This window comes from Grampus griseus, assembly GCF_964374135.1.
Source record: "Grampus griseus genome assembly, chromosome: 10".
Taxonomy (NCBI): domain Eukaryota; kingdom Metazoa; phylum Chordata; class Mammalia; order Artiodactyla; family Delphinidae; genus Grampus; species Grampus griseus.
The window spans coordinates 39,375,501-39,400,276 of record NC_139004.1 but is presented as its reverse complement, the minus strand read 5'-3'; the positions used below and the strand labels follow the sequence as shown (position 1 = coordinate 39,400,276).

The 24,776-nt window shown below is 57.0% G+C and overlaps 1 protein-coding gene across 4 annotated transcripts in view; it reads right to left on the bottom strand.

Moving 5' to 3' along the window:
• The window catches only part of GRM4 (glutamate metabotropic receptor 4), a gene marked incomplete at both ends in the record, with an annotated part of 118,105 nt that overhangs the window by 14,393 nt on the left and 78,936 nt on the right, over positions 1-24,776 (bottom strand). For 2 of the 4 annotated variants that reach the window (XM_082663640.1, XM_082663639.1), the window contains 4 exons: positions 1,402-1,538; positions 1,729-1,929; positions 18,783-18,937; positions 21,807-21,942. In XM_082663640.1, coding sequence (XP_082519766.1) covers positions 1,402-1,538; positions 1,729-1,929; positions 18,783-18,937; positions 21,807-21,942 — 629 coding nt within the window. Of the gene's footprint in view, positions 1-1,401; positions 1,539-1,680; positions 1,930-16,292; positions 16,434-18,782; positions 18,938-21,806; positions 21,943-24,776 lie in introns of all 4 variants that reach the window. The other 2 variants (XM_082663637.1, XM_082663638.1) reach the window with 2 other exon arrangements.

Here is a 24,776-nt window from a genome sequence, read left to right as displayed (position 1 = left end):
GCTGCCCGGGCCCTGCCAGGGTCAGCTGAACCCAACAGCTGCATTTAAATAAGCTCCCCGGGGCAGGCTCCAGACCCAGCCGACCACGGGGGATCCTGCTCGAATACAAAACTCCCAAGGGTCGTATGGAGAAACGCCCAGAGACCGGCAGTGACAACCTAGGGTCACATGGCAGAGTGGAGAGGACTCAGCAGTCCCGACTCCCCGCCCCATGAGGCCTTGCTATGCAAAGTGGTCCCCAGACCGGCCACATCAGCATCACCCAGGAGCTTGTTGGAAATGGAAATTTTGGTCCACCCCAGACCCACTGACACAGAATCTGAGTTTCAACAAGACCCCGCAGGTGACTCCTGTGCACCCTCAAGAAGAAACGTGCTATGGCTCAGCCCACCGGGCCTCCTCCAGGCGGCACAGGGACTTGGGTTCAGAAGAGAACAACGAATAAAGATTCAATCACAGGACCACTAATGTGTGCCCACAGGTTAGCGTTTCTTTGCATCTTGCTCTAAATGAGTGCTAGTCACTGTTACATGTCTCTGAAGACATAACTGCTGCAAGCTAAGAGGCGATAGGAGCTGGCACACCCTACTGAATGTGTCACAAAGTTCTGGAAAGTAAGCGAGAGCCCCATAGAGCTCCAGGCACTGGGCAAAGGGAAACTGACTACACTTGGGAGCTGTATTCAAAGCATCAGTTCTAAATAAGTGGCTCTGGGCTCCCCTGGTGGCGCAGTGGTTGGGAGTCCACCCGCCGATGCAGGGGACACGGGTTCGTGCCCCGGTCCGGGAGGATCCCACATGCCGCGAAGCGGCTGGGCCCATGAGCCGTGGCCGCTGAGCCTGCGCGTCCGGAGCCTGTGCTCCGCAACGGGAGAGGCCACAACAGTGAGAGGCCCGTGTACCGCAAAAAAAAAAAAAAAACAACAACAACAAAAGTGGCTCTTAGGAGAGTTCATGCTTAGAGAACAGCAGGCTGTGCTCTTTGCCTTAAGACGTCGTCCTCCTCTGTCCAGACACAGCCCTCCCCTTCCTCACCTCTTTCCCCCCTGAACCCCCCCAAAACTTTGAGCCCCTGAACTCCAGCGTGACTTCATCTATCCAGAGTTCTTGCCCTGCGAAGGGGCAGCAGGCAAGAAGACCCCAGGCCAAGGGAAAGGGCAGGGGCAGGAAGGGCAGCAGAAGCCCAGCCACCCTGTTCTTCTGTTTCAGGGTTGGGGGGCTCAGGGCCCTCTGAGGTCTAGGGTGGGGCATGGAAGGAAGCCCCAAGTTGGCAGCAGCAAACCCGGGGGGCAGGGCTAGTCGGCGGCTGCCTCCCCTTGGCCTCCCCTCCCTGGGTTGAGGTGGCCTCTCTCCGCCGCCTAGCCCCCCGGGACCCCTCGCTGCCCTCCCGCCAGGTGCTTACTCTGAGGTGCAGGTGGTCAGTCCAGGAGCCGATGACCTTGTACTCGGCAGAGCCGTTGCGTAGCTGGTACTGGTAGATGTCATAGCGCCCAGGTGCGTCTCCGTTCTCATTGAAGGTCACAGGGTTCCCCGCGATGCCTGCGGGGGCCCGTGGGGGTCACACGCTCAGCTTCTTTGCTGAGCCTTCACCCAGAGTCAGGAAGGATCGTGAGCCCAGGGCAGAGACACCTCTGTATGGAACCCCTTGGAAGCATCTGAAGAGACCCCCGCGCACTCCCACCCCATGGAGCCCCAGGACCCCTTCCCCAGGGTTGGGTGGTGCCCCCACCTGAGAAATTGACGCTGCGGATGTACTTGAGCAACTGGGTGCCGTCCACAGGGTCCATGCGCGGGCAGAGCCCCACGCGGCCCGGACACAGGTCACGGTGCATGGCGTGCAGCGCGTGGCCCATGGCGTACACGGCGTCGATCACAAACTGCACCTTCCCCTCCTGCTCGTACGCCGAGTCCTGCCCAATGCGCTCACGGCCTGCAACGAAATATTCAGAGTGGGGGCGCCCATGAGGCCCACCATCCTCACAGGTGTATGGTGGGAACCACAGCATACCTCGGTGTGCCCTGGGGCCCAGAGAGCCCACCTGGGCACACCTAGGTCTCCGGGCCCCTGGCCCAGTGCTCGCTCCATCACCCCAGGAGATGGTCTTGTGGAGGGCCCGGGGAATGGTCCTGAGGTCTGCTGCCCTCACTACTGTACCGCTGGACCCTGTGCCCTAAGGCCCCAGAACAGCCAGGGCAGGCTCCCTTGTCCCCATCACCCTTGGAGGGCAGTGAGCCTGCGGGTCTCCCTGTGGCCGTGGTGCTTGCCTGCCCTCCCCCAGCCTGGCTTGGACCAAACACGGGAGCAGCTGGCCCTCACACAGGCAGGAGCTGTGACTGTCCATGAGGGCAGTGGTGCCCTACAGCAGCTCACTCATGGGTAGCCCCAGCACAGGGTATGGGTGGGGAAACTGAGGCCCAGAGAGGGTGAGAGACCTGCCACAGGTCCCTCAAGATTCAGGACACCAGATGCCCTCAGTGACTTCCAGATGCCCCAGACACCAGAAGGCACCATCATCCCCATCCACTCCTCCCCCATGTCAGTAACATCCCCCCATTAGCCACGGTGAGTGAGCTTTGCAAAATGGGGAACCCACCCCACTCACCCCCTTCTCACTGCAAACAGCAGTGGCTCCCTAGGGCACTGTGACCTCCCATCCTCACCCCCTGGGCTCTGGCCACACCCAACCCCTCTGCTCTGGGCCCTGTGCAAACTCTTTGCCTGCCGGAGGTCTCGATGTCCTCTTGGTAAAAAGATCATCATCCTGCCTCACAGAAGTGCTGTGAGGCTTGAATGAGATGAGATAACAGAAAACACGTGGCACAGAGTAGCTGACTAAGCCACATTGTTATTATGTTTAAGTGGTCAGAATAGAGGGTTTCTAAGGTGGGCTACAGAGGTCCCGGGGCCAGAGCAGGCCAGGAAAGCTTTCTGGAGGAGGAGGAGCTCCTGGCTTGGGCCCTGGGTAATAATGATGATGAAGAATAAGGACTGCTAACTTCTTTTTTTTTTTTTTTAACTTGCTCTTGTTTACTTTTTTTTAAACTTTAAATTTATTTTTGGCTGCATTGGGTCTTCGTGGCTACACATGGGCTTTCTCTAGTTGTGGCAAGCAGAGGCTACTCTTCGTTGCGGTGCACAGGCTTCTCACTGTGGTGGCTTCGCTTGCTGCAGAGCACGGGCTCTAGGCACGTGGGCTTTGGTAGTTGCAGCACGTGGGCTCAGTAGTTGCAGCATGCGGGCTAGAGCGCGTGGGCTTCAATAGTTGCAGCGTGTGGGCTCAGCAGTTTTGGCGCATGGGCTCTAGGGTATATGAGCTTCAGTAGTTGTGGTACGCGGGCTCAGTAGTTGTGGCTCACAGGCTTAGTAGTTGTGGCACACGGGCTTAGTTGCTCCGCATGTGGGATCTTCCCAGACCAGGGATCGAACACATGTCCCCTGCATTGGCAGGTGGATTCTTTTTTTTTTTTTTTGCAGTATGCGGGCCTCTCACTATTGTGGCCTCTCCCGTTGCAGAGCACAGGCTCCGGACGCGCAGGCTCAGCGGTCATGGCTCACGGGCTCAGCCGCTCCGCGGCATGTGGGATCTTCCCGGACCAGGGCACGAACCCGTGTCCGCTGCGTCGGCAGGCGGACTCTCAACCACTGCGCCACCAGGGAATCCCCAAGGATTGCTAACTTCTATGGAGCATCCACTCTGTGTCGGGCACTCTTCTAAGCCCTTTATGTATATATTAAGTCATTGAATACTCAGAACAGTGCTATGAGGTGAGTAATTATCCCCATTATAGAGATGGAAAAACTGAGGCACAGAAAAGCTCACTGGCATTCCAGGACCACAAAGAGCTGGATTTGACCAGGTGCTCCAGCTCCCAGCCTGTGTACCACACTACACCTGAGAGATTGTAAGAGCCTGACTGCAGGGGGACGGCAGGAAAGTGGGGGGCGGGATGGGGCAGGGGCTCTGAGGTGAGGACACAGGGGCCGGAGGATGGCAGAGGAGAGGAAGGGAGAGTGCTAGGGAACCCCAGCTTCCTCTCCCACAGCCCCTGCGTACAGCATGGCCTGCAGCCTCCTCCCTCAAGGCCAGGACAATGAAATTTACCCTCATACACACACACACACACACACACACACACACACACACACACACACACACACACATACACACACTCACACACACACACCCATGCCTCCCTGCTAGAGGGCTGGTGCTGCACCTTACAGAAGTAATTCCCCAGCGGCCAGCAGAGTGAATGGCTGCACCTGTGTCCCACCCCATGGGCCATGGGCCTGGGTGTCCCATGTCTGTCATGTGGGGGGTCAGGTTGAGGCCCCAGGGATCCACAGATCACCCCCTAGATTCCTCTATTTTCAGCCAATGTATGGCCACTGTGCCCTGCCGCCCAGGGCTCCCACGGAGCTGATGGCTCATCTCATATCCTTGTCTTGGCCACCAAGACTCTGTGACCAAGGTCAGAAACTGACTCCAGTACCCCAACCTCAGGGTCAGAGATCAAAGGTCCCCAGTACACAGACTGGACAGTTTAGGGGCAGATGCCCAGTTGGCTCTGGGGGCACTGCTGGGTCCAGAAAGAGCCCACAGCTTTTACGGCGTGGCCTTGGGGCTGGAGACAGGGTAGTCTTCAAGGGGGCTCACCTGGCTCTCCCAGGGGTCAGCTAAGCCCCTGGCTACCCACTACACTTCATTCACACAAGAATGTCTGGGCTGAAACCCCAGCTCTACCCTGTACTCTAGCTGTGACCTTGGACCTGCCACCTCATCTATCGGGCTTCAGTTTCCTCATCTGCAAAATGAGGATAATGATGGTACTTACCTCATAGGTCGAGATAGGGTCCCTATGAGGATAAATGGGTTTATATTCACAACGGGTCATAAAGAGGGGCCTGGTACTTGCCAGGTGCTGCAGAAGTTTGTTAAACACAAGGGTACAAAGAGTTCTAAGCCCTGCCTGCCTCGGAGCTCCTGGGAGAGCAGAGCTTTGCTAACAGGCAAAGCTCTCTCTAGGCCATGGCACAAACAGAGATGGATGGACAGGAGAGGCAAGTTCTCCAGCCTCAGCAGCCTGCCCTCTTACTCAAGGCTACTGATCCCAGCTTCTGAGAGCCAGGAGAGAAGCGCAAGGGACAATCCTGTCCCCGAAGGGTGACAGACGGGCCTGGGGCAGGGTTGCATGGAAGGCCCCAGCCCCAGACCCCACCATCACCCCCAGCCCCCAGGTCCTGACCTCTGTATCCCGCTGCTCCATGCTCCCAAAGCTCCCATCACGCTCTCATTTCCTAAGGATGAGAGACTGAATTATTAACCAGGATGGAGGGGGAGGCTGCAGCCACTGCAGAGAAGCAGCAGCTCTATCCCAAGGCCAAGGACACACCAGGCTAAGGGACCCTGGCTGAGCTGCCCTCAGCCCCCTCCTCTCCCTATCTTCCCAGGGGTCCCTCCTCAGTGTCCAGCTGAAGCATCCATCCCTGGGCCACTCAGGTCCAGGACCACGTGCTCTCACCGGGGTCACGAAGCCACCTGCACCGGCACTGGAATACAGATGACCCCACAGGAGGTCCTCACCAGGGGAGCCCACCTGTGCCTGGGGAGGCTCCCGTGGGAAGGGCTGTGGGGTCCTGCGGGCTGTGGGCTGTCAGCAGCCTTGAGCGCCGCGCCTTTGGGGTCTCCACCCCAGAGCTGTCATGGCGCCAGCCATGGACTTCTAGAGACTTCCCAACACACTTTCACGTCCTTGACTTTTGTCTCAAGTCTGCCCCCAAGTACAAATGAGATAACAGGGCAGTGAGGTGCCCTGCAAAGGGAGCGGCGGGCCTTGAGTGTGACCCCCTACACACACACACACACACACACACACACACACACACACACACACACGCCCTTCAAACTCTAAGGGCACTTCCCCCGAGCCCCACAGGAAGCAACAATGACACAGCCTAAGTGTGCTCCCTTTGGGGGAGGGGGAAGGGATCACAAACACAAGTCAAACAAGGTCCAGACATGCTGTGCTGCACGTCGGAAGCTGTGCCCATAACCCGTGCAGCTCTCTGCACACCCTCGACTCTTCAGCAAATAACCCTGCAGCATGGCTGGTGCCTCCTCTTCCCCGAGCCTCTGGGACGTAGGCCAGACTGGCCCCCGTCACAGAGGAGGTAACTGAGATTTGCAGGTGGTCGAGTAAGGTACCCAGAGTCTTGAGGGAATCCTGGCTCCCAGCTGGTGTTCCTACCCACCTGGGGATTGGCCTGGCTGGTGAGTGGCTGGGATTTGAACCTGGATCTCTCTGGCTCCCAAAGAATTTCCACCACCCTGAACTGTCTGCCTCCTTCTCCCTCCATCCAGCCCCGACCTGCCTTCCCCCTTCTCTGGGGCTCAGGCCTTGCCCCAATTGTCTGGCCAGGCCTAACCAGGAGCTAAGGATCCCTGTCTCCAGGGCCGGAGGAGGCAGATGGCCATGGAGGGAAGCGGGGGGTCAGAGGATCCCCTTTCATGGGTGGTTGGGACCCCCAGGCCCAGACAGGGGAACCACAGTTCTGGCAGGAAACAAGACACACATTTCCGAGAGCTCCTAGAGGAGATAAATTCCAGACACATGGCAACGATGACAGCAGCAACAGTTTGAGGATGTCCTAATTGTGTCCCAAGGCACAGTGAGCCGGAGATGTGTTCGGCTTAGCCACGGATGACAGCCAGCCCCGGAACCATCCGGGAGAGGACTTTCTCCATCAACCCCCCCCCCCCCCCCCCCCGCAGCTGTGGTTACTACGGTGACTGCAGCCTTTGTCTGCAGGTTGTAAATTGTAATTGAAATGAGTTTTCAAGGTTGAAATAATCAGAGTTCCTCCCTGTCTCCCTGCTCGCCTCTCCACAACTACTCACCCCACCCAGCCGCAATCCTCCTGAGTTCTAGGCTCATGTGTACACGCACACACACTCCCTCACATAAAGGTATACAAAATCAGCCACAAATACACCCCCGTATTTTCACATCTACACATATAAAGTAGCAACACACAAACCTGCATGCATTTATATGCATCCCTATGCACGCATCTATGTTCAAACATGTAGAAACATAAGTGTCCATATAAACACATACTCTATATATTGGGTTGACCAAAAGTTCGTTTGGGCTTTTTTTAAGATTTTTTTTTTTTTTTTGATGTGGACCATTTTAAAAGTCTTCATTGAATTTGTTACAATATTGCTTCTGTTTTTATGTTTTGGTTTTTTGGCGCGAGGCATGTGGGGTCTTAGCTCCCCGACCAGGGATCGAACCTACACCTCCTGCACTGGAAGGCGACGTCTTAACCACTGGCCCATCAGGGAAGTCCCTCGTTTGGGTTTTTGTAACATCTTACGGAAACCCGAACAAACTTTTTGGCCAACCCAATACACAGCTACACAAGGAGCATGACACTCCCACAAGCACGTGGTCATTCAGATTCACTGTCGCTGAGGAGCCCCACGAGCAGGTCCTGACAAGGATATGAGTGCAAGTGTTTCATCTGGGAGGTGATGGCTGGAAGCACAAATTGGGGGTGAGGAAGCGAGGCAGAGACGGGAAGGGATGGGAAGACACTAACGCCAGGTGTGAGGCTCAACCCCGTGGGGGGCTCTAGAAAACTGTGTGGCCTATGACTCAGGGCTGCCCCATCTGAGGGGATAAGTAGCCCCACTCCCACCAGTCTCAGGCTGCAGACTCCCCCCGGGGACATTAACTCCATTGGCAAAGCAGGGCTGGGGAGCGCCGAGGGGACCTGGGGCAACACACCCACAGGTTCAAGTCCACACGTGTAATCGGCGTAGGTGTGTGGACATACCACACACATCTACACACATATAAACTTGCACCTACATACAAATGCACAAACATACACACCGGTTTTCATCCCTTGTGCAAACTTCCAGGGAGCAGGATAAGAGGGTCTTAGGATGCCCCACCCCCAGGGAGAGCTGTAGTGCGTGGTTCTGCCCTGGACCAGCCATATGACCCTGGTCAAGTAAAATTTACGTCCCCCAGATGTAAATCCAGGGTAATAACACTTACCTTGAGGGGCCACTGAGAGGATTCAAGGAGGTGCAGACGTAAAACACGCAGCATCATGCCTTATACGTAGTGCTCTCTAAGCCTCCGTTTTCCTCTCCTCCCTAACACTTCCCCGCGGAAAACTCCCCACCCCTGGAGGCCTCCACCCCAGCCCTGGGCCGCCCCTCCAACCTGTCTGCAGCCCGGCACGTGCTGGGTCTTCCCAGACCCCCAAAAGATGAGCGTGGGGTGCCCACCCCACGGACAGGGGCCCAGGTCAGCGCCCACTGACACTCAGATGGGGGAGGAAGCTGCCACCTGGGTTCCTGGCCAGTCCCCCTCTTTCCTGACTCTGCCTGTGGTTGAGCCATTCTCCTCATCACCTCCCTGGAACACGCAGGTCTTTCTGAGGGTCCCCGAGTCCTACTCCGGAGGCCAGGCTCCACCACCCCGGCATCCCCAGAAGTCACAGAGCAGGCTCCCCCTCCTTTCCGGGTAGGGCACCTCTAAACAACTCAGCCTGGTGCCCCCACCCCTAGATCTGTTCCACCAAACTCCGCCACAGCTCTCCGCCAACTCCCGTCCTGGGGAACCCTGAGCCAGCCCCAGTGTCTTGGGGGGTTAGGGGTGGGGGCCCGTAACGGTCACCCTCTCGGGGGCGGGGAGGGGAAGAGTCTTGCCCAGCAGTGGGGGCAGGGGGTGGTGGCTCCTGACTCCTCCAGGTGCTCTCTTTCTGGCTCTCAGTGGTGGTACAGCCCAGGGCTCCCCGAACTTGAGCCAGCCTCAGGCCCCTTTTGAAGGAAAACAATTCTGTCCCAGGATAATCCTAGGATGAATGTGGGCCCAGGATGAAAATACTGACATCAGAGGCTGAAGCCCTGGCAGTGACAGCTACTTCCAACTGCAAATTATCACAGGAGCAGAGAAATTGTCTTTGCAATCTGTAAAGACCGCTTTCAGAAGGCCGTCAAATGAAAATGCCAAGTTCAAGAATCGTCATGGAGCTCCTAGGTCGCTGAGAGTCTGACCTCAAGAACGTATCCCCAGATGTCCACAGACCCTAGTTCAAGAAACAGGACGTGGACGTCCGGCCAGATGGGAGCAGCTCGACACCCCACCCCCCATTCAGCCTCTCACTGGCCTGCCGAGTTGCTTAGCATCTCTGAGCTTCGATCCCCTTTTCTGTAATGAGGTCGGCTCCCGGGACCATTAGAGAAGAGTGATACCTGCAGCAGAAGCCACACTTGGCACCTGCACAGGCCAGCTCCCAGGGAAGGCCATTCTCTACTCCTCACTGGTTCTGCCCAGCCCAGGGGCCTGGGCTTAGCTCTCCCAGACAGGGTCAGACTGGGGCCAGGGGTGAAGGGGAGGCAGCTCGCGGGGCCGAAGTCACAGCCAACCCCCCACGTGGATGCCCCTTCTCCCCCATCACCCAGCCATGCTCCTTTTCCTTCCAGGAGCATCTAGTTTTTCCTCTACCGGATCTTTGCTGTCAACATAGAAATACGTTTTAATTTCTTCCATTTAAACAGAAACCCTTTCTTGACCCCACTTTTCCCCCAGCTAGCAGCCCTCTCTCCCTGTTTACAACAAAACTTCTCAGAAGGGTTGTCCTTACTCATTGTCATCAATTTCTCTCCTCCATTTTTCTCCTGACCAACCCCAGTCTGGGTTTTGCACCCACCTCTCCCAGGAATCTCCGCGTGGCTAAGCCTGACCCTCCACCCCCGCCCCATCTCAGTGCACCACCAAGAACCTCAGAGTCATCCTTGATTTTCTGCCATCTTTCTCTCACCTCAAATCCTTTAGCAAACTCTTGAGGCCACACTGCAAAACTGATAAAGAATCAGACTCCTTCTTACCATCTCCATGGCCACCACCTGCTCCAAGTTCCCATCACCTCCCACTTGGACTACAGCCCCGGCCCCTAACTGACCTCCAGCTCTTTCCTCACCCCCATCTCTGCTCCAGGAGGCAGCCAGAGTGAGCCCATTATAACATAAATCTGATCACGTCAATCCTTTCTCAAACCCTGCCATGGCCTTGTCTCATTTGGCATTAAAAGACTAAATCCTTACAAATTGCCGACAAGGCCCACAGACCCGTGCCACCCCGCCCCACCTCTCGGACCCCATCTCCTACCTGTTGATCTCTCTGCTCCAAGCACATGGGTCTCCTCACTGCTCCCGAGACCTGCCAGGCCTGAGCCTACCTCAGGGCCTTTGCACATGCTGTGCCCTCTGCCCGGCATGCTCTTTCCCAGTCACCTTCCCAGTGAGGACTTCTGACCTCCTGATTTAAAGGTGCAACATCCCTAGTCTCCCAGAACTCTCCAGGAGGCCTCCTGGATCTGTCCTCTCTGGTCTCATGATTAAGCTCTCTGGAGGCCCTCAGCTCTGACTACTGGGACCACACCATCATGTACCACCTTGTCTCCAAGGCCATATCATCTCCCACCTGCAGGGGGAGCCCCTCAGGGCAGGTCTGTCCCCTTCACAGAGCCCAGCACAGGGCTGGGGACACAGTCAGCCTCTGAGTAAACGCCAGCTGAACAAGTAAGAAACAGCACTGCGGGGAAGGGCTCAGGACCCCTGTGGCCACCAGGTGGCTGACGGCTTGGGCAAATGTGAGTTCCTCTAATGAGCGGCACAACCTGGCGCATACTAGGTAATCCCAAATGTGGGTCTTCCTTCCTTTCCCCAGGTTCCTTTAGGAATGTGGAGGTGAAAAGAGCCACGAAGCCAGGCTGGAATAGCCAGAGGGCCCTGGGGCTGGGACATCAGCTGGCCTGAGGCAGGACATCCCTGGAGCCAGATGGCCAGAGTTCAAATCCCAGCTCTGCCATTTTCTACCTGTATGACCTTGGGAAAGTCTTTAACTTCTCTGTGCCTCGGTTTTTTCATCTGTAAAATGGGTTGCTGTGAAAAGCAAATGCAAAACACTACAACAGAGCTTGACATGTAATAAATGCTATATAAATATCAGCTGTTGTTATTGTTATTGCTGCTGGCACAGGCTGGGTGACCAGCATCTCCCCACACATCCCCAGCTGCCATGCGGCCACCCTCCCTCTCAGTACTCCCGGCCCCTGGGAGCAGCAGGCAGTAAATCTCTCCTATCTCCTCGTAAACCAGGCCTTCCTCCACTCAGCCATCACCTGGCTGGCAGTCCTGTCAAAAAGACGGATGCCACATCTACCTTGTTTTCAGCTTTAATTCCCAAGCCCTGCTCTGCGGGCTCCTGGGGAGGGGGCCAGGAGAGGAGGTGGGAGGCGGGCACTGCCCTCCCGCAGGCCTTGACAGCTGCAGAGACGCCCTGCTCCGTGACCCCTATCTCGCTCAGGTGTGGAGCAGCCCGCAGGCCACCTTCTAGTGCTTCCGGCAGATCGCCTCCACGCCTTCTCTGGGAAACCATGAGAAAGGCAGCTCTGCTAGTGACAGGGCTCTGGGGAATGGAAGTGGGTAGTATGATTCCCATTTTACAGTGAGAAAACTGAGGCCTCAAGAAGTGACCTGCCCCAGGTTGCACGGCTAGGAAGTGGCAGCACTAGGACTCACACCCAGTTCAGGGGGACTCGCACAGTTGTGTATTTGAGAAAGAATGGGTGCCCACGACCACTTGCCGCTTTGAGACACACCAGCCCAGTCTCCAACTGCCAGTATCTGCCACTCTTCTGAGACTCTCTGGCCACAGAAGCCCTCTTTGCCAGCCATTTGGCATGTGGAGGCACTGAGGAATTAACACCCTCTGGGAACAGCCAGCAATGATTGACGGGAGTTGGTGTACACACACCCCAGCTCCCTCACACCTCCAGCGGGATGACTGCCAGGCGTGCTCCTTTCTCTCTCCAGAGCCCCCGGGGGAGTAAAGTTCCAGCTGCTCACAGTGGTAACCTGCTTGGTATCACACCCTTTATGTCTGCCTTCCCTCCCCTGCCAATGTTTCCTGGGATTCTCTCCCAAAGAAACGACTGGCTCTCAATTCCTTGTCTTGAGGAGAATTCAACTTTTTTTTCATGCAGGCCGCGCTGCACGGCTTGTGGGATCCTAGCTCCCCAACCAGGGATCGAACCCGAGCTCTTGGCAGTGAAAGTGTGGAGTCCTAACCACCAGACCACCAGGGAATTCCTGAGGGGAATTCAACTTAACACAGCCTTGAAGGATGGATGGGATCTTCCCAAGTGTAAGACCCCAGCATGAGAAGGTCCTTCCCACCCTCTGAGAAGGTCATCAGGCCCGTCTGTTGCCCTGAGGAGGGAAGGCATGGACTTTGGCAGAGCAAAGGGCAGGGGAACACAGGAGTGGCACTCGCTCATGCTGAGATCGTGGGCAGGGCCTGAGGGACTGAGACAGGCAGAGGCTGGCTATTGAAACTGTTAGCAATGAGGGGACCAGAGTGGGCCCACCCGGTGTGGATACCAGGCAGCCTGGAAGAAGTGAGCGTGGAGCTTGGCTCGGGAGACAGAGTGAGGCAGGTGGAGAATACAGGGCTAGCTGAGGGCAAGCGAGACGATGGCTGGGGGCGTGGGAGGAAAGGAAGTGGGAGAGGCAGGTGGGGCACCAGCTGGAGAGCCAGGCTGCCTGGGTACGAAGCCAGCCCTGCCAGTTCTCTAGCACTGCGATGTTCACCAACCACCTCAGCGTCCCCTTCTGTAAAATGGAGGCAACGCTTGTGACAGCCTACACCACCCACCCTCAGGATGCTGTCCTCCCCGTCGGGGATCCTACAACGGACAGAATCCTTACAGCAGACTTGAGCTGTTAAATTACCCAGTCGCAGGTAAATCCCACCTCTCCCCCTCCCTCTCTATCAACAACAACCACCATTCTGTCAGCGCTGATCGTACACATCCTTTTTCAGCTTCTTCATACTCTTCAAACACATCACCAATCCTTCCAACAGCCCACTGAGATGGGTGGTGACTTCCCTGCCCTCTCTGAGACTCAGAGAGGTTAAATAACATGTCCACGATCACACAGCAGGGAGGAGGCAGAGTCGGACCCAGACCCTGACCCGTTGACAGGTGCCCGGTCCAGAGCCCGTACTCCATGGGTGTCACCCCAGCCCTCCTGGCCTAAGGGACAAGCTCAGCTCAAACCTGGATGGGGCCATGAGAAGCCAGAGCTGCCTCCCCCTCACCCAGGGTGGGTCTGAGGTCCCACAAACATTCCCAGCAGCTCCCCTACCCCTCACCTCACCCAGAGATGGATGGGCTCACTGTGCCTGATGTGGGGCCGCCCAAGGACCCTTACCAGCCTCTGCTGGGGCTTCAGATGCAGCGAGAAACATCCAGGTCAGCTGGAATATGCTGTCCTTCCACCCCTCCCTGTGGTGCTTTGCTCACGCCTTCCCCACTGCCTGGGGAGCACGCCGTCGCCCCTTCCATCACCCACCTCTCCTTCTGAGGCAGTGCTTTCCATACCTGGCTGCACATTAAACCACAGGGGCACCTTTTAAAACTCCTGATGGGGCTTCCCTGGTGGCGCAGTGGTTGAGAGTCCGCCTGCCGATGCAGGGGACACGGGTTCGTGCCCTGGTCTGGGAGGATCCCACATGCCGCGGAGCGGCTGGGCCCGCCCGTCCGGAGCCTGTGCTCCGCAACGGGAGAGGCCACAACAGTGAGAGGCCCGCGTGCCACAAAAAAAAAAAAAAAAAAAAAAATCCTGATACCCAGGTGGTACCCAGGGCCAATTACATCAGAATGTCTGGGGCTGGGAGCCAGGGATTGGTCGGCATTTGAAAAGATCCCCAGGTGATTCGATGTGAGGTTCCCAGCCCTAGATACACAAAAAACCCACTGGGAGAGCTTGAAAAACAACCCACCCCTGAGGTTCTGCTTAGTGGGTCTGGGGGGGGGCCCTAGTAGAGCTCTAAAAGTTCCAGGTGATTCTGATGCACAGCCAGGCTTGAGCACCACCCTCTTACAGTTCACCAAGTGCCTCCAATCAGCTTTCTCACCTGCATCCCCAGACACCCTCTGGGCTGGCCTACCACCAATCCCATTTCTCAGATGAGAAAGCTAAGGTCCTGACAGGGTACAGCTGGCCTCAGGTTCCCAGTGAGAGTCTACACTCTCCTGAATCCTGATCAAGCCCTCCTTCCCCACCTGCTCTGACAGCCCACACACCTCCCTGAGGGCACCTAGAGAGGGCCCGTCCCCCCTCCCCCCACCAGTTCACCAGCAGCCGGGGAGTCCTGAAGAGGACTGGGAGTCTGGAAAGAGCTTACAAGGACTGACCAAGGCCTTCTCCCTGCCTGCGCCTCCCAGACCAAGAGGAGACTCCAGAAAGCCCCTCTCCCTTGGTGAGCCAGACACAGGGGCCGAGTCACCCCCTTATCCATGTTGCCCCCACTTTCAGTCCCACCCATCCCCATCTCCAAGCCAGGTCTCGTGACCTATAATCAGGGTGAAGATACAATCTTCTATCCCCACTTGGGGACTTTTGAGAATAAAAGGGGATGCTCTCAATAATTATGCCAGGAAGAGAGAAGTAAACAGGATGCTCCTACCCATGAGGGCCCAGCCTCCCATGCCCAGGCATGTTGGTACTTCTTACACCTTTGTTGTGATTACTGCCTCATAAGGACCTTTGCTGTGCAGCCTTGGGCAAGTTGCTTGACCTCTCTGACTCTCCATAGCCTCCATAATAAGGGGGTCATAAGAGCCCCTAGAGTTGCTTTGAGGGTGAAATGAGATGATGTTGTTAAAATATCTGGAACATAGTAAATGCATAGTAAAGAGTGGTGTTTATGGTTATTAGCTCACGCAAGAACGTCACCCCTATGTAAGACAGACATGCACATATATACCTTCTCTTTTAGACACTCACGTACATACACAGTCACATACAGTCACACACACAAGGGTGTACACACACTGCTGCCTACACCCACAGGAGTTTGCCTTCGTCCCCAGGGGACACCCACAGTCTTAAGTAGCCACGATTGCCCTGGCCACCAGAGGTCAGCATGCTCCTCACCGGCCCACCCACCTCACCATGCTCCCTCCTCCCCTGGCCCTAGTGGACCCACCCCCCCACCCCCAACTGCCAGTGATTCCATGCAGCATGTCCCTGCGGCTGACCCAGCGGCCCTTGCTCATCTGGCCCTCTGCCCAAGCTGCACCCATCAGTCCAGGAGACTGTAAGAGGGAGTTCATCATCCTTGCATGGCCACCACTCACAGTTGAGGGGTACACAGAGCCCTCCCAATGTCCCTGACGCCAGGTCCTGCTGCAGAGCTACCCAGACAAAGAGAGCACAAGGACCCACGTCCAACTGTATCAAAGGTGAACGCGCCAAGACGGCTACCACAGGGGTCTGAGGGCCTAGAACTCAGACCTGGGTCCACATCCTGCTCCACCACCTTTCATCTGCGGGAACTCAGGTCCCTTTACTTACCTGCTCTGAGCCTCTGTTTTCCATTCTGTAAAACAGACCCATCGTCCCATCCTCCCGTGGCTCATTCCCTGTCCTTTTCAGGACTTTGCTGAAGCGTTACCTTGCAGGGGGGCCATCCTCTTTCTTATCTATTTTGTTTCTACTGCACTTTTTTCCTTCTGACATAGTCTATAGTTTACTTACATATCTCGTTTATTGTCTGTCTCCCCATTAAAATAAAAACTGCAAGAGCTTTTCGGCTCTTTCATTCACTGCTATAACCATGGTGCTTAGAAAAGGGCCAGGGAGTGGGAGTCAAACTGGTGTCTGTTGAGTGACTGTGGGAACCTGGAGGGGTTAGAGATGGTTTCTGTAAAGTGCTCAGACCGGTGAGCGTTAGGATTCACAGGCAGCTGGGGTCAGTCAGGTCTGTGGGCTTGCCATAGGGGCGTCCAGATGAAGCCCAAGGTGAGCAGCCAGACGGCACCTCTGCCCAGACCCAGGAGCCCCTTCCCCTACTCAGCAGCGTCCTACGGCTGATGGTCTGAGAGATCACCGAGGTTTCAGCTACCCTAATCCCACCCACCAACAAGGCCCTGGTGTCAGACCTTGAGTCAGTCCTGGCCCCGCCCCTTATGCCCCCCCCACCTTAGGGCTCCGCCCCTTCTGGCCCCCAACTCCACCCCCAGGCAGCACCGCCTGGCCCCTGGACACTGCTACCCCTGAGGCAGTGTCCCGTAGCCACCGCTCACCCCACTTGACACTCTCAGCCTTCTCCCCCATAGCCCCACCCCCTCAGGGCCCACCCTGGCCCCGCCCCCTGAGGCTCAGTCCCACGCCCCCCCCCCCCCACGCGCGTGCTCACTGGTGCACTTCTTGACATGGCTGCCTTTCTTGAGCGCGTGGCGGCTCAACTTGCAATGGAAGTTGTCCTCCCAGAACTCAGCAAACCAGATGTTGCGCCGGTTGTTGTCCAGCGTGCGGCTGGAGAAGTAGCGGTCGAAGCCTGACAGGGAACCAGGATGTCAGGACCTCACGCCTCCCTTCCCCACCCGCCCCCTCCCCTTCCCTCTTCCCACAGCTTTCATGTGGCCCAGGCAGAGGGAGGCGGAAGGGAAGAAGAGCACATCCTCTGATCCAGGGCCCAGCCGGAAAAAACAAAATGTGGACCATTTCATTTTCTTCACAATGAAAAGAGCTGTATTAAATTCCAGGGAGAGCCTGTGTAATCTTACAACTGCTTCCTTTATGGACGAAGTACAGGATGAGGGTGTTTCTGCTGCTTCTTAACCACCAAAGTGGTAATATGGGGCCTCTTTGAGAAGGAGTCACTTGGGGGCCCAGAGATTAGAGCAGAGAGGCTGGTGGGGGGCAGGCACTCAATCCTGGGAGTACCTGAGCATTCTAGTTCTGAAGAGGAGACCGGACCAGAGAGTGTAGGGAATGATCCAGGTCACACAGATAAGATGGGGGGCTGGATCTTCCTCCTTCAAGTCCAGAACTTCCCCATCACTGACAGAGGCAGCCTCCTTCTCCAAATGCTCCTAAGGGCTTACCCACTCTGCTCTAAGCCTAGAAAACCCCATCCCAGGGTAGGCAGGCTGGTGAGTGAATATCGCCTTCTCTCTCCTACCAGTGCCCCCTCTCTATATATCGTGATCATTCCGTGTCATGGGCACAGCTGTCTGACTGTCGGAGCTGTCAGGGAGGTGCTGGCACTGGTGGGGGACTGGCCTTAGAGCAGAGTTTCTCAACCTTGACCCACTGACACTAGGCCCGATCATTCTTTGCTGGGGTGGGGGGCCGGAGCGGCAGGGGGCTGTCCTGTACATTTCAGGATATTGAGCAACATCCCCGGCCTCTACCCACTAGATGCTGGAAGCATCACTCCCTAATCGTGACAACCGAAAATGTCTCCAAACATTGCCAAACGGCCCTTGGGGGTCAAAATCACCCCCAGGTGAGAACCACTGCTCTAAAGGCTCCTCTAATGTCCCAGAGAAAAAAGGGGGACTTCCCTGGTGGCGCAGTGGTTGAGAGTCCGCCTGCCGATGCAGGGGACATGGGTTCGTGCCCCGGTCCGGGAAGATCCCACGTGCCGCAGAGCGGCTGGGCCCGTGAGCCATGGCCGCTGAGCCTGCGCGTGTGGAGCCTGTGCTCCGCAACGGGAGAGGCCACAACAGTGAGAGGCCCGCGTACCACAAAAAAAAAAAAAGAAAGAAAAAAGGGATTTCTCTGGCAAGTCCAGGGTTCAGATCCCAGTTCTGCCACTTAGTAGCAAGTATGTGTCACTTACTGCCACTACATGTCACTAAATCTCTCTGGTCCTTAAATGTATTCACCCACTAAATGTGGATAAAAGTTTCTTTTGAGGTTGCAGGGAAGACTGAATGAGATGTCCGTAAGGGGCCTGGTGTCTGCAGGTATCAAGAGCCGCAGTTATTGTTGTTTCGTGTTTATCATGGCTTGAGGCTGAGAGGGGAGGTGTGGAAACTTCTGCGGCCTATGCTCCCTCTGCCTCAGGGTGAGTAGAGGACACGGCGGTGTGACCCACATCCCTCCCCTGCTCAGGCCTTGGTCTCTTGGAAAGTTTGGTGGAAGCAGATGTCTGCAGGCCTTTCCACCTCCATCAGTGCTGGATTCTATTGACCAGAGCAAGAGCAGGGGAGAAGGCCCTGGGAGCCTGCCTCCCCCATGGGGAGGACAGTGAGGTCCCTGCCAAACTGAGCCATGAATAGGAACTTCACGCCTCACGCACAGCAAGGTTCTGGCCAGAGCAATCTGTTCCTGCCCAGGGTGACTGGGTTCTGTCTCAAGAGGAAGGGATGCCGGGCAGGGCAGGTGCAACGCCTGCCCCCACACCCAGGGCCCGCCAGACCCAGGCGGGCTCTGCAGGGAGGCCCCTGCCCCCTGGCATGGCATGCTCTTCTTGTAGCTTGCTGGCAGTGCCCGGCCCGTTCTGGCAGAGGATGCGCTCCAGGCAGGGCAGGGATCTCACCTCTTCTATCCCAGATGGGAGAAGGGATGAGAGTATATAGGGATGAAGGAGAGTCCTTGATAAATGAGCCTCCTATACTTGCCACCATCTCCCACACCCACAAATATCTGAGACGGGAGGAAGAAAGGTCCTGAATCTGGATTTGAATCCTGCTGGGTTAAGTGTGGCCAGAAAGGCTTCCTATCCCAGAACCCGAGCACAAAGAAGCTGTGAGCCAAGGAAGAGGAAAGACAGGATGGAGGGAGACAAGGAGCGGGAGAGGAAGGGCATGGGGCGCCGATCGGGGTGACACTGACAGCGGTGGTGGATGGTGCCGGCTGAGGGCGGCGGGCGTGCCGTCCGGGCTGCCGGGCCTACCTCGCACGGACATCCTCTTGGGGAGGATAGTGACGGCACCCTCGGCCACCTCCTCCAGGTGCAGCACAGGGGCGATCTTGGAGCCCCAGCTGTCCGAGCCCATCCAGAAGAAGTGGCCGGTCTGGTTGGCCTTCCGGGCCGCCTCCAGCACACGCCTGTGGGAACACGCACCAGCCCAGCCCAACCCAGCCGTGTCTGCCCGCGCGGCTGCCGCCACCCTGGCCACACCTGCCCTTGGCTGACCCCCTTCCCCGAGGCCCACACCTGTCCCCCTCCCAGCCTGTGCCTGGATCCCCCATCCTGAGCCACATGAGCCCAGGGCCCATAGCCGCCCCAGCACCCGTGTCATACCCGCAGGCTCACAGTTCCCTGCTGCCCTGGCCCACGCCTTCCTGTAGGCCCACGGCTTCCCCTCTCACCGATACGGCAGCCCTAGCCCCTGTCTGTTTCCCAGACCCACTCCTGTCCCCTGGGGCTACCTCAGTCCCTTTGCTCCTCAGTTTGGACCTGTCTGACTCAGGTCCCCAGAACCACATCTGCCCAGGCTCTGTCCTCTCAGGTACATGCCACGCTGGTCCTAAGCCCAGACCCACATCCCTTGGCCCTTTCTCACATTTATATCCACTGTCTCTCTCACACCCCCCACTACACCCTCCCCCTCTGCATGCCACTTCCTTCTGTGCCAAAAGTCCAGGTGCTCCAAAGAGCTGCTCCCCACACCCTCCTGGGTGGATGAAAGGGTGAGGGCAGCCAGGGCCTCACCCCTCCGCAGGCCCACAGTGACAGTGGTCCTAGTCAAGTCAGGGGCCCTGGAGCCCAGCACAGGGCCCAGCCCACAGGAGGCTTTCAGTCAGTGCTTAACGGATGCTTGAACTAAGTGGCCCCTCAGAGACATCTAGGAGGAGGAAAATAGGAGGGACTGGGCAGAATTCTCGCAACGCACCTCCTTCCACGGGGAGAGACTGGAGCAAGCAACTTGCTCGAGATCACACAGCGAGAGGCCAGGATACTAGAAACTGTCCAGGCCCTTCCCATGGACAAGCCAGGACAGACTCCGGGGCTTGGGGAGGCCGCTGCGCCTGTGCAGGAGGTGGCCAGCTGGGGCAGGACCGCCTGGGGCTGCCAGGGAGAGACATGTTTCCCAGCCCCGGGGCCCACACCTGCCCTCCTCCATCGTCTCCTGATGGACATTTCCAGACCCCCAAAGCTACCGCAGCCCAGGCAGGTGAGGGTGAGGCTATTAATACCTATTAATACCCGCCTGCATCCGGCCGGCCAGACACGACCAGAGCTGCCAAGACTCCATCTCTGTAAGGTCACCTGGGTTTATTTTTACTTCTGTTTGCTTCTGAAATGCCTGTGGATTTCCAGAAATGCGCCCCCCTCCATCACACCCCCCGCCCCCCGCAGCTGCTCAGGGAGTCAGTCTCAGGCCCTTCCCTCTCTCTCCCAGGGGCCTCTTCTCTGGGACACGTGGCACCTTCATCCTCCCCTCCCCGCGTGTGGGTCCATCAGAGCCGCAAGGGAGGCCTGGAGTGGGGTGCGTCCCGGGGCGTAGTGGGACCCAAGTTAGTGCTGGGCTCTGGGGTGGGAGTGGGGGCACGGGGGCAGCGACTGGTGACTGCAGGGAGGGAAAGAGCTCAGAAGGAGCCCCTCCTGCCCCCGTTGCCAGCGGACCTGTGGCAATAGGAATTTAGGGGACCTGAAAGCTTTGAGGGGGTCAGGAGCAGCCTCTGTTTTCAGCTTGGAGGTGCCAGATGGATCCTGAGGACTCCCACGCCCTGGTCCTTCGAGGCCTGAGAAACACCTATTAGAGCTGGTCCTTGTGGCTTTTGAGGCTTTAATGACCTTCCCGAACTCCCCCCTCCACCCCTCCAGGGACCCGACAATGTCTCCTGGGGGGATATCTGTTTTGCTGAAACTCAGGAGTCCAGGATGGGGTCTTCACAAGTGGGAAAGAGTGCTGGAAAGAATGCGACCCAGAGAAGATGCTGGTTAGCAATGGGGAGGGGGATGCACGGGGGGCGGACCGGGCAGGCTGGGCTAGGCAGGTGGGCAGGTCGACCGGAGGGCACAGCGGGCTCTGACAGCTCAGGCCAACTATCTGAGGGAGGAGGCCTGGGGAGAACCACATCTCCTCTGCCAGTCAGACTCTGAGCAGGGGCTGTGTCTCCCACTGAGACTAGGGAATCAAGGAGGCCGGCCCCTCTTGGCCCTAACATACCGTCTCGGAGGGGTAGTAGTGAGAGAAAAGGCAGGAAGAAGGGAAGTGGGTTAGGAGGGGTGCTCAGGGGTCATCTTCTAAGGGCACCTGAGTTTCTGACCTGCGACTCAGGACCCAGGGACAGATGTGCAGAGAGGTGGGGTGGTCCAGGGTTTCTGCACTGCATGGTTCTGGCACCCGGAGTCCACCTGCCCCCAATCTGCAGATGTGGAGACTGAGGACCAGGGAGGGGACAATACTGCCCACAGTGAGTGTGTACCCAAATCAGGACTAAAACCTCAGCCCAGGCCTCCTCCCGCTACTCTGAGCTCACCGAAGGAAGGAGGGAGGGGCTGAGAGGTGGCCAACCTTACCAGCCTCTGCTCTAAGCCCCTTATGCACGTTCCTGCGTTCAATACTCAAGCAACACCATCAAGCAAGCATAATTAGCTTCTCTTTTTTTTTTTTTTAAAGCAGAATAGAAGCCCTGAGAGGTTGAGGAACTTGCCTGAGGTCACACAGCTAGTAGGAAGGAGAGCAGGCGAGGAACCTAGGTGCTCTGACCCCAAGCCCACGGCCTTAGCCCCTCTGTAAAAGTACCTGCTTACCATCCCCAGTTGGCAGAATGGGTGCAGGAAACAGCGAGGGGAAGGGGAGCCCATTAGCAGTAGCCTGTGCCCCAGCCAGAAGGGTCTCCCCACCACCCACTCACTGGCCCACCCCATCTCTCTGGACCCCAGGGTGGGTCAGGCTTGCCTAGGAAGGTCTCCAGCAGGGATCCCCAGCTCTCAAGCCGCGCCCCAAGCCCCACCTGCCCTCACCTGATATCATCCTCATTGGCAAAGATGATGACTGCCCTGGCGTTCGAGGTCTCCAGGAGGCGCCGGATGATCTTGTCGAACTCCCCAGGCTTGGGTTCCCGTGGTATCTTGACCGACTGGGCAATGCACACACCCCCTGCAAGAAGGGCACCAGTCAGCCTGGGGCGGACAGAGTCTCTCCCCCAACCCACACTGCTGGGGGCTGCTTACGGCCCTGTAGCCTGACTCTTAGCTCCCAGGTCCCCATCTCTGGGCACGGGCTGTGTAGTCAGAATAGCCACAGTGGGAATTTCGGCTCCACAACTCACAAGCTTGGTGACCCTGGACATGTCACTTAGGTTCTTTGTGCCTCAGTTTTCATAAATAAAATAGGTTGTTAGCAAGAGGCAATGCAGCACTGTGCTTAAAGCTAGACTGCCTGGGTTCAAATCTCAGCTCTGCTACTTACCGCTGTGTGATCTCGGGCTGGTTACTGAACCTCTCTGTGCCTCTAATACATCATCTATAAAGTGAAGATAATGATACTACCTATTTCATAGAGTTGTTATAAAGCTAAGTGTGTTTATGCATATAAATACAATAATACCTGGCACATAGTAAGTGCTCAGTAAACATTGGTTCTTTTCAATGTAAGCACCTCATAAGGTTTTTTGGAGGAGTAAATCTGAGAACGAGAGCAAATTGCCCACCCTGGGCCATTAGTGCCTCTGGCACCCACATCCACACACACCAACCAGGGCTCTTGTTCCCGGGCCCCATGCTCATCAACAGGCCCCTTGGTAAGAGCAGTGCGCATGGCTGCTGACTCGTGCCCACACATCCTGGGCAGCAATGCTGCAAACCCAGCTACAGTCCTCAACCAGGTCTTCCCAGGTTCCCTTCCACGAACCCACAGGCCACTCAGTGTGTAAGTCTCTCCAGCTCCCACCCTGGCCTGGCAGGGTGCCTTGATACTCGAGGCCCCGCCCATCTTATTTGTGATCAGATTCCTAGCAGGGAGCTCAGGAGAGCCCCGGAAGGTCATTCTAACCGGAGTGCTTGGGGTGGAAGGACTGGAAGAGCTCTGATTGGGGTCAGAAGGTCTTTAGGGGCCCTCCTGTCACTCCTTCTTCTCTGGGCCACCACCTACCTGGCTGGGTCCTGGGGGAGGGGACCCAGGGCCTACCTGCCTCTCAAGCTCATGCCTCTGCGAGAAGCCCAGCCCCCAAGTCTGCAGGAGCCAGGATGCAGTCAACACACACCCCGGAATTCACAGCCAGGCCATGTGGCTTACAGAACCCCTGGGAGCACTTTCCACTTCACCCAGCCAGTCCCCAGCCTCAGACGTGTCTCTCCAGTGCTGGTGGGGGACAGGTATCATGTGTGTATTTCAATCTCCCCTCATCTCCTGCTACAAAAGCACTGTGGACCACTGTTTCTATCAACTGCATTTGACAGGTGAGGAAACCGAGGCTCAGAAAAGAGAAGTGGTTTACCCAAAGCCACACAATTCCCTGCCCTACTGAGGTACAGAATGGGGGGCCTCCAGGGAGTAAGACCCCCCCAGGACCCCAGGTGGCAGAGGCAGGGCTCAGCTGATGGAAAAACATGAGGGATTTCTCTTGATGAAAGCAGATTCTTTATCTGAGACCATTACCTTCCTCTGGGTCCCACTCAGGGGTCTCAGCCCAGCTCCACCTCACACAGGAGCCCTTTAGGGCCCAGCCAAACTATCCACCTTGGCTGGGCACCTGGCTGTCACCCCTGGGCACCCCCGAGCCTTTGAATGGCTTCTCAGTCCAGGCCTTCTGTGCAGACTCCACGCACCTCTGCATGGAGGACTGGCTGCAAGGGGCTCCCAGCACAGGGAGAGGTAACACACCCACCTGCCCCCCGGGGAAAGGTGCCAGCACCCAGCTCCACCCAAGGAGGGCCCTCTACTCCTGAGCGTAGGTGGCAACCAGGGAAGGCTGCCCAAGGGTGGTGACCCTGAGCTGAGTCTTAGCAGGAGGAGGCGCAAGCAGCCGGGGGGTGGGGCGTTCTGGGAGAACAACGTACTCACACTAGAATGGGGGCTGCTCTGTGCCAGGCACCTGCAAGGCCTGGAGCCACACGACACAGACACATTCTCACGTTGCCAGGAAAGTAGACCCCCTGGTTCTCTGCACCAGGCAAGGCAACCACGGCCCCTGCCCCCTGCCCTGACCAGCACCCATTTCTCTTACTTTCTGCCACTTCCGTGCAGAGCAAGCTCCTCAAGACCTCCTAAGACACCCAAGGAAGCCCCAAGCACAGGAGAAAAGCAGGTCTACCAGGGGCTCATGGGGGAGGGAGAGAAGGAGAGAAGGAGGGAGGGTCTGGGGGCAGGACGGGGCCCCTCCGGTCCCGGCTCACAGAGAGAGCCCGGGGAGCCACTCTGCTGCCCACAGCACTGGCTCTGCCCTAACAGCGGCCGGGCAGACACTCAGCTCCCAGGTAAACCCTCCATATGGTTCCTTTCCAGTTAGAAGTTGGGCCAATTGCTACATTCCGCCCCCCCATCTGGGGAGACAGATGGACAAGAGGAGGAGGCTGGCTGAGGGGTTAGGATGTGCCACCTGGCTCCAGGAGGGAGGAGGGGGCCAAGGGGCAGAGGGGAGGCAGGCATAGAATAGGAGTTAATTGCTCTCAAGGAGGGAGAAACTTTTAGATTAAGTCGTATTTCTGGGCAATGCTCCCCCAAGAAGTTCCATAGGATGGCCCCACCTGACACGCCAGGGTATAGCTTGCAGGTTTCGTTTTGCTGGTGAAAGAAGAATGAGGTGACCACAGCTCGTCAGCTCAAATGTGAGCGAGTCGCAAGGTACTCGAGATGAGAGCTGGTCTGAGCGGGATGCGCTATTCTTACAACCACAAGGGTGGGGGGACTGGAGGGGAGTTTGGGGGTTTATGCAGAGCTCAGTACCAGTGAACGTTTATAAAGTGCCTGATGCCTTTGAATATTATTCGGCA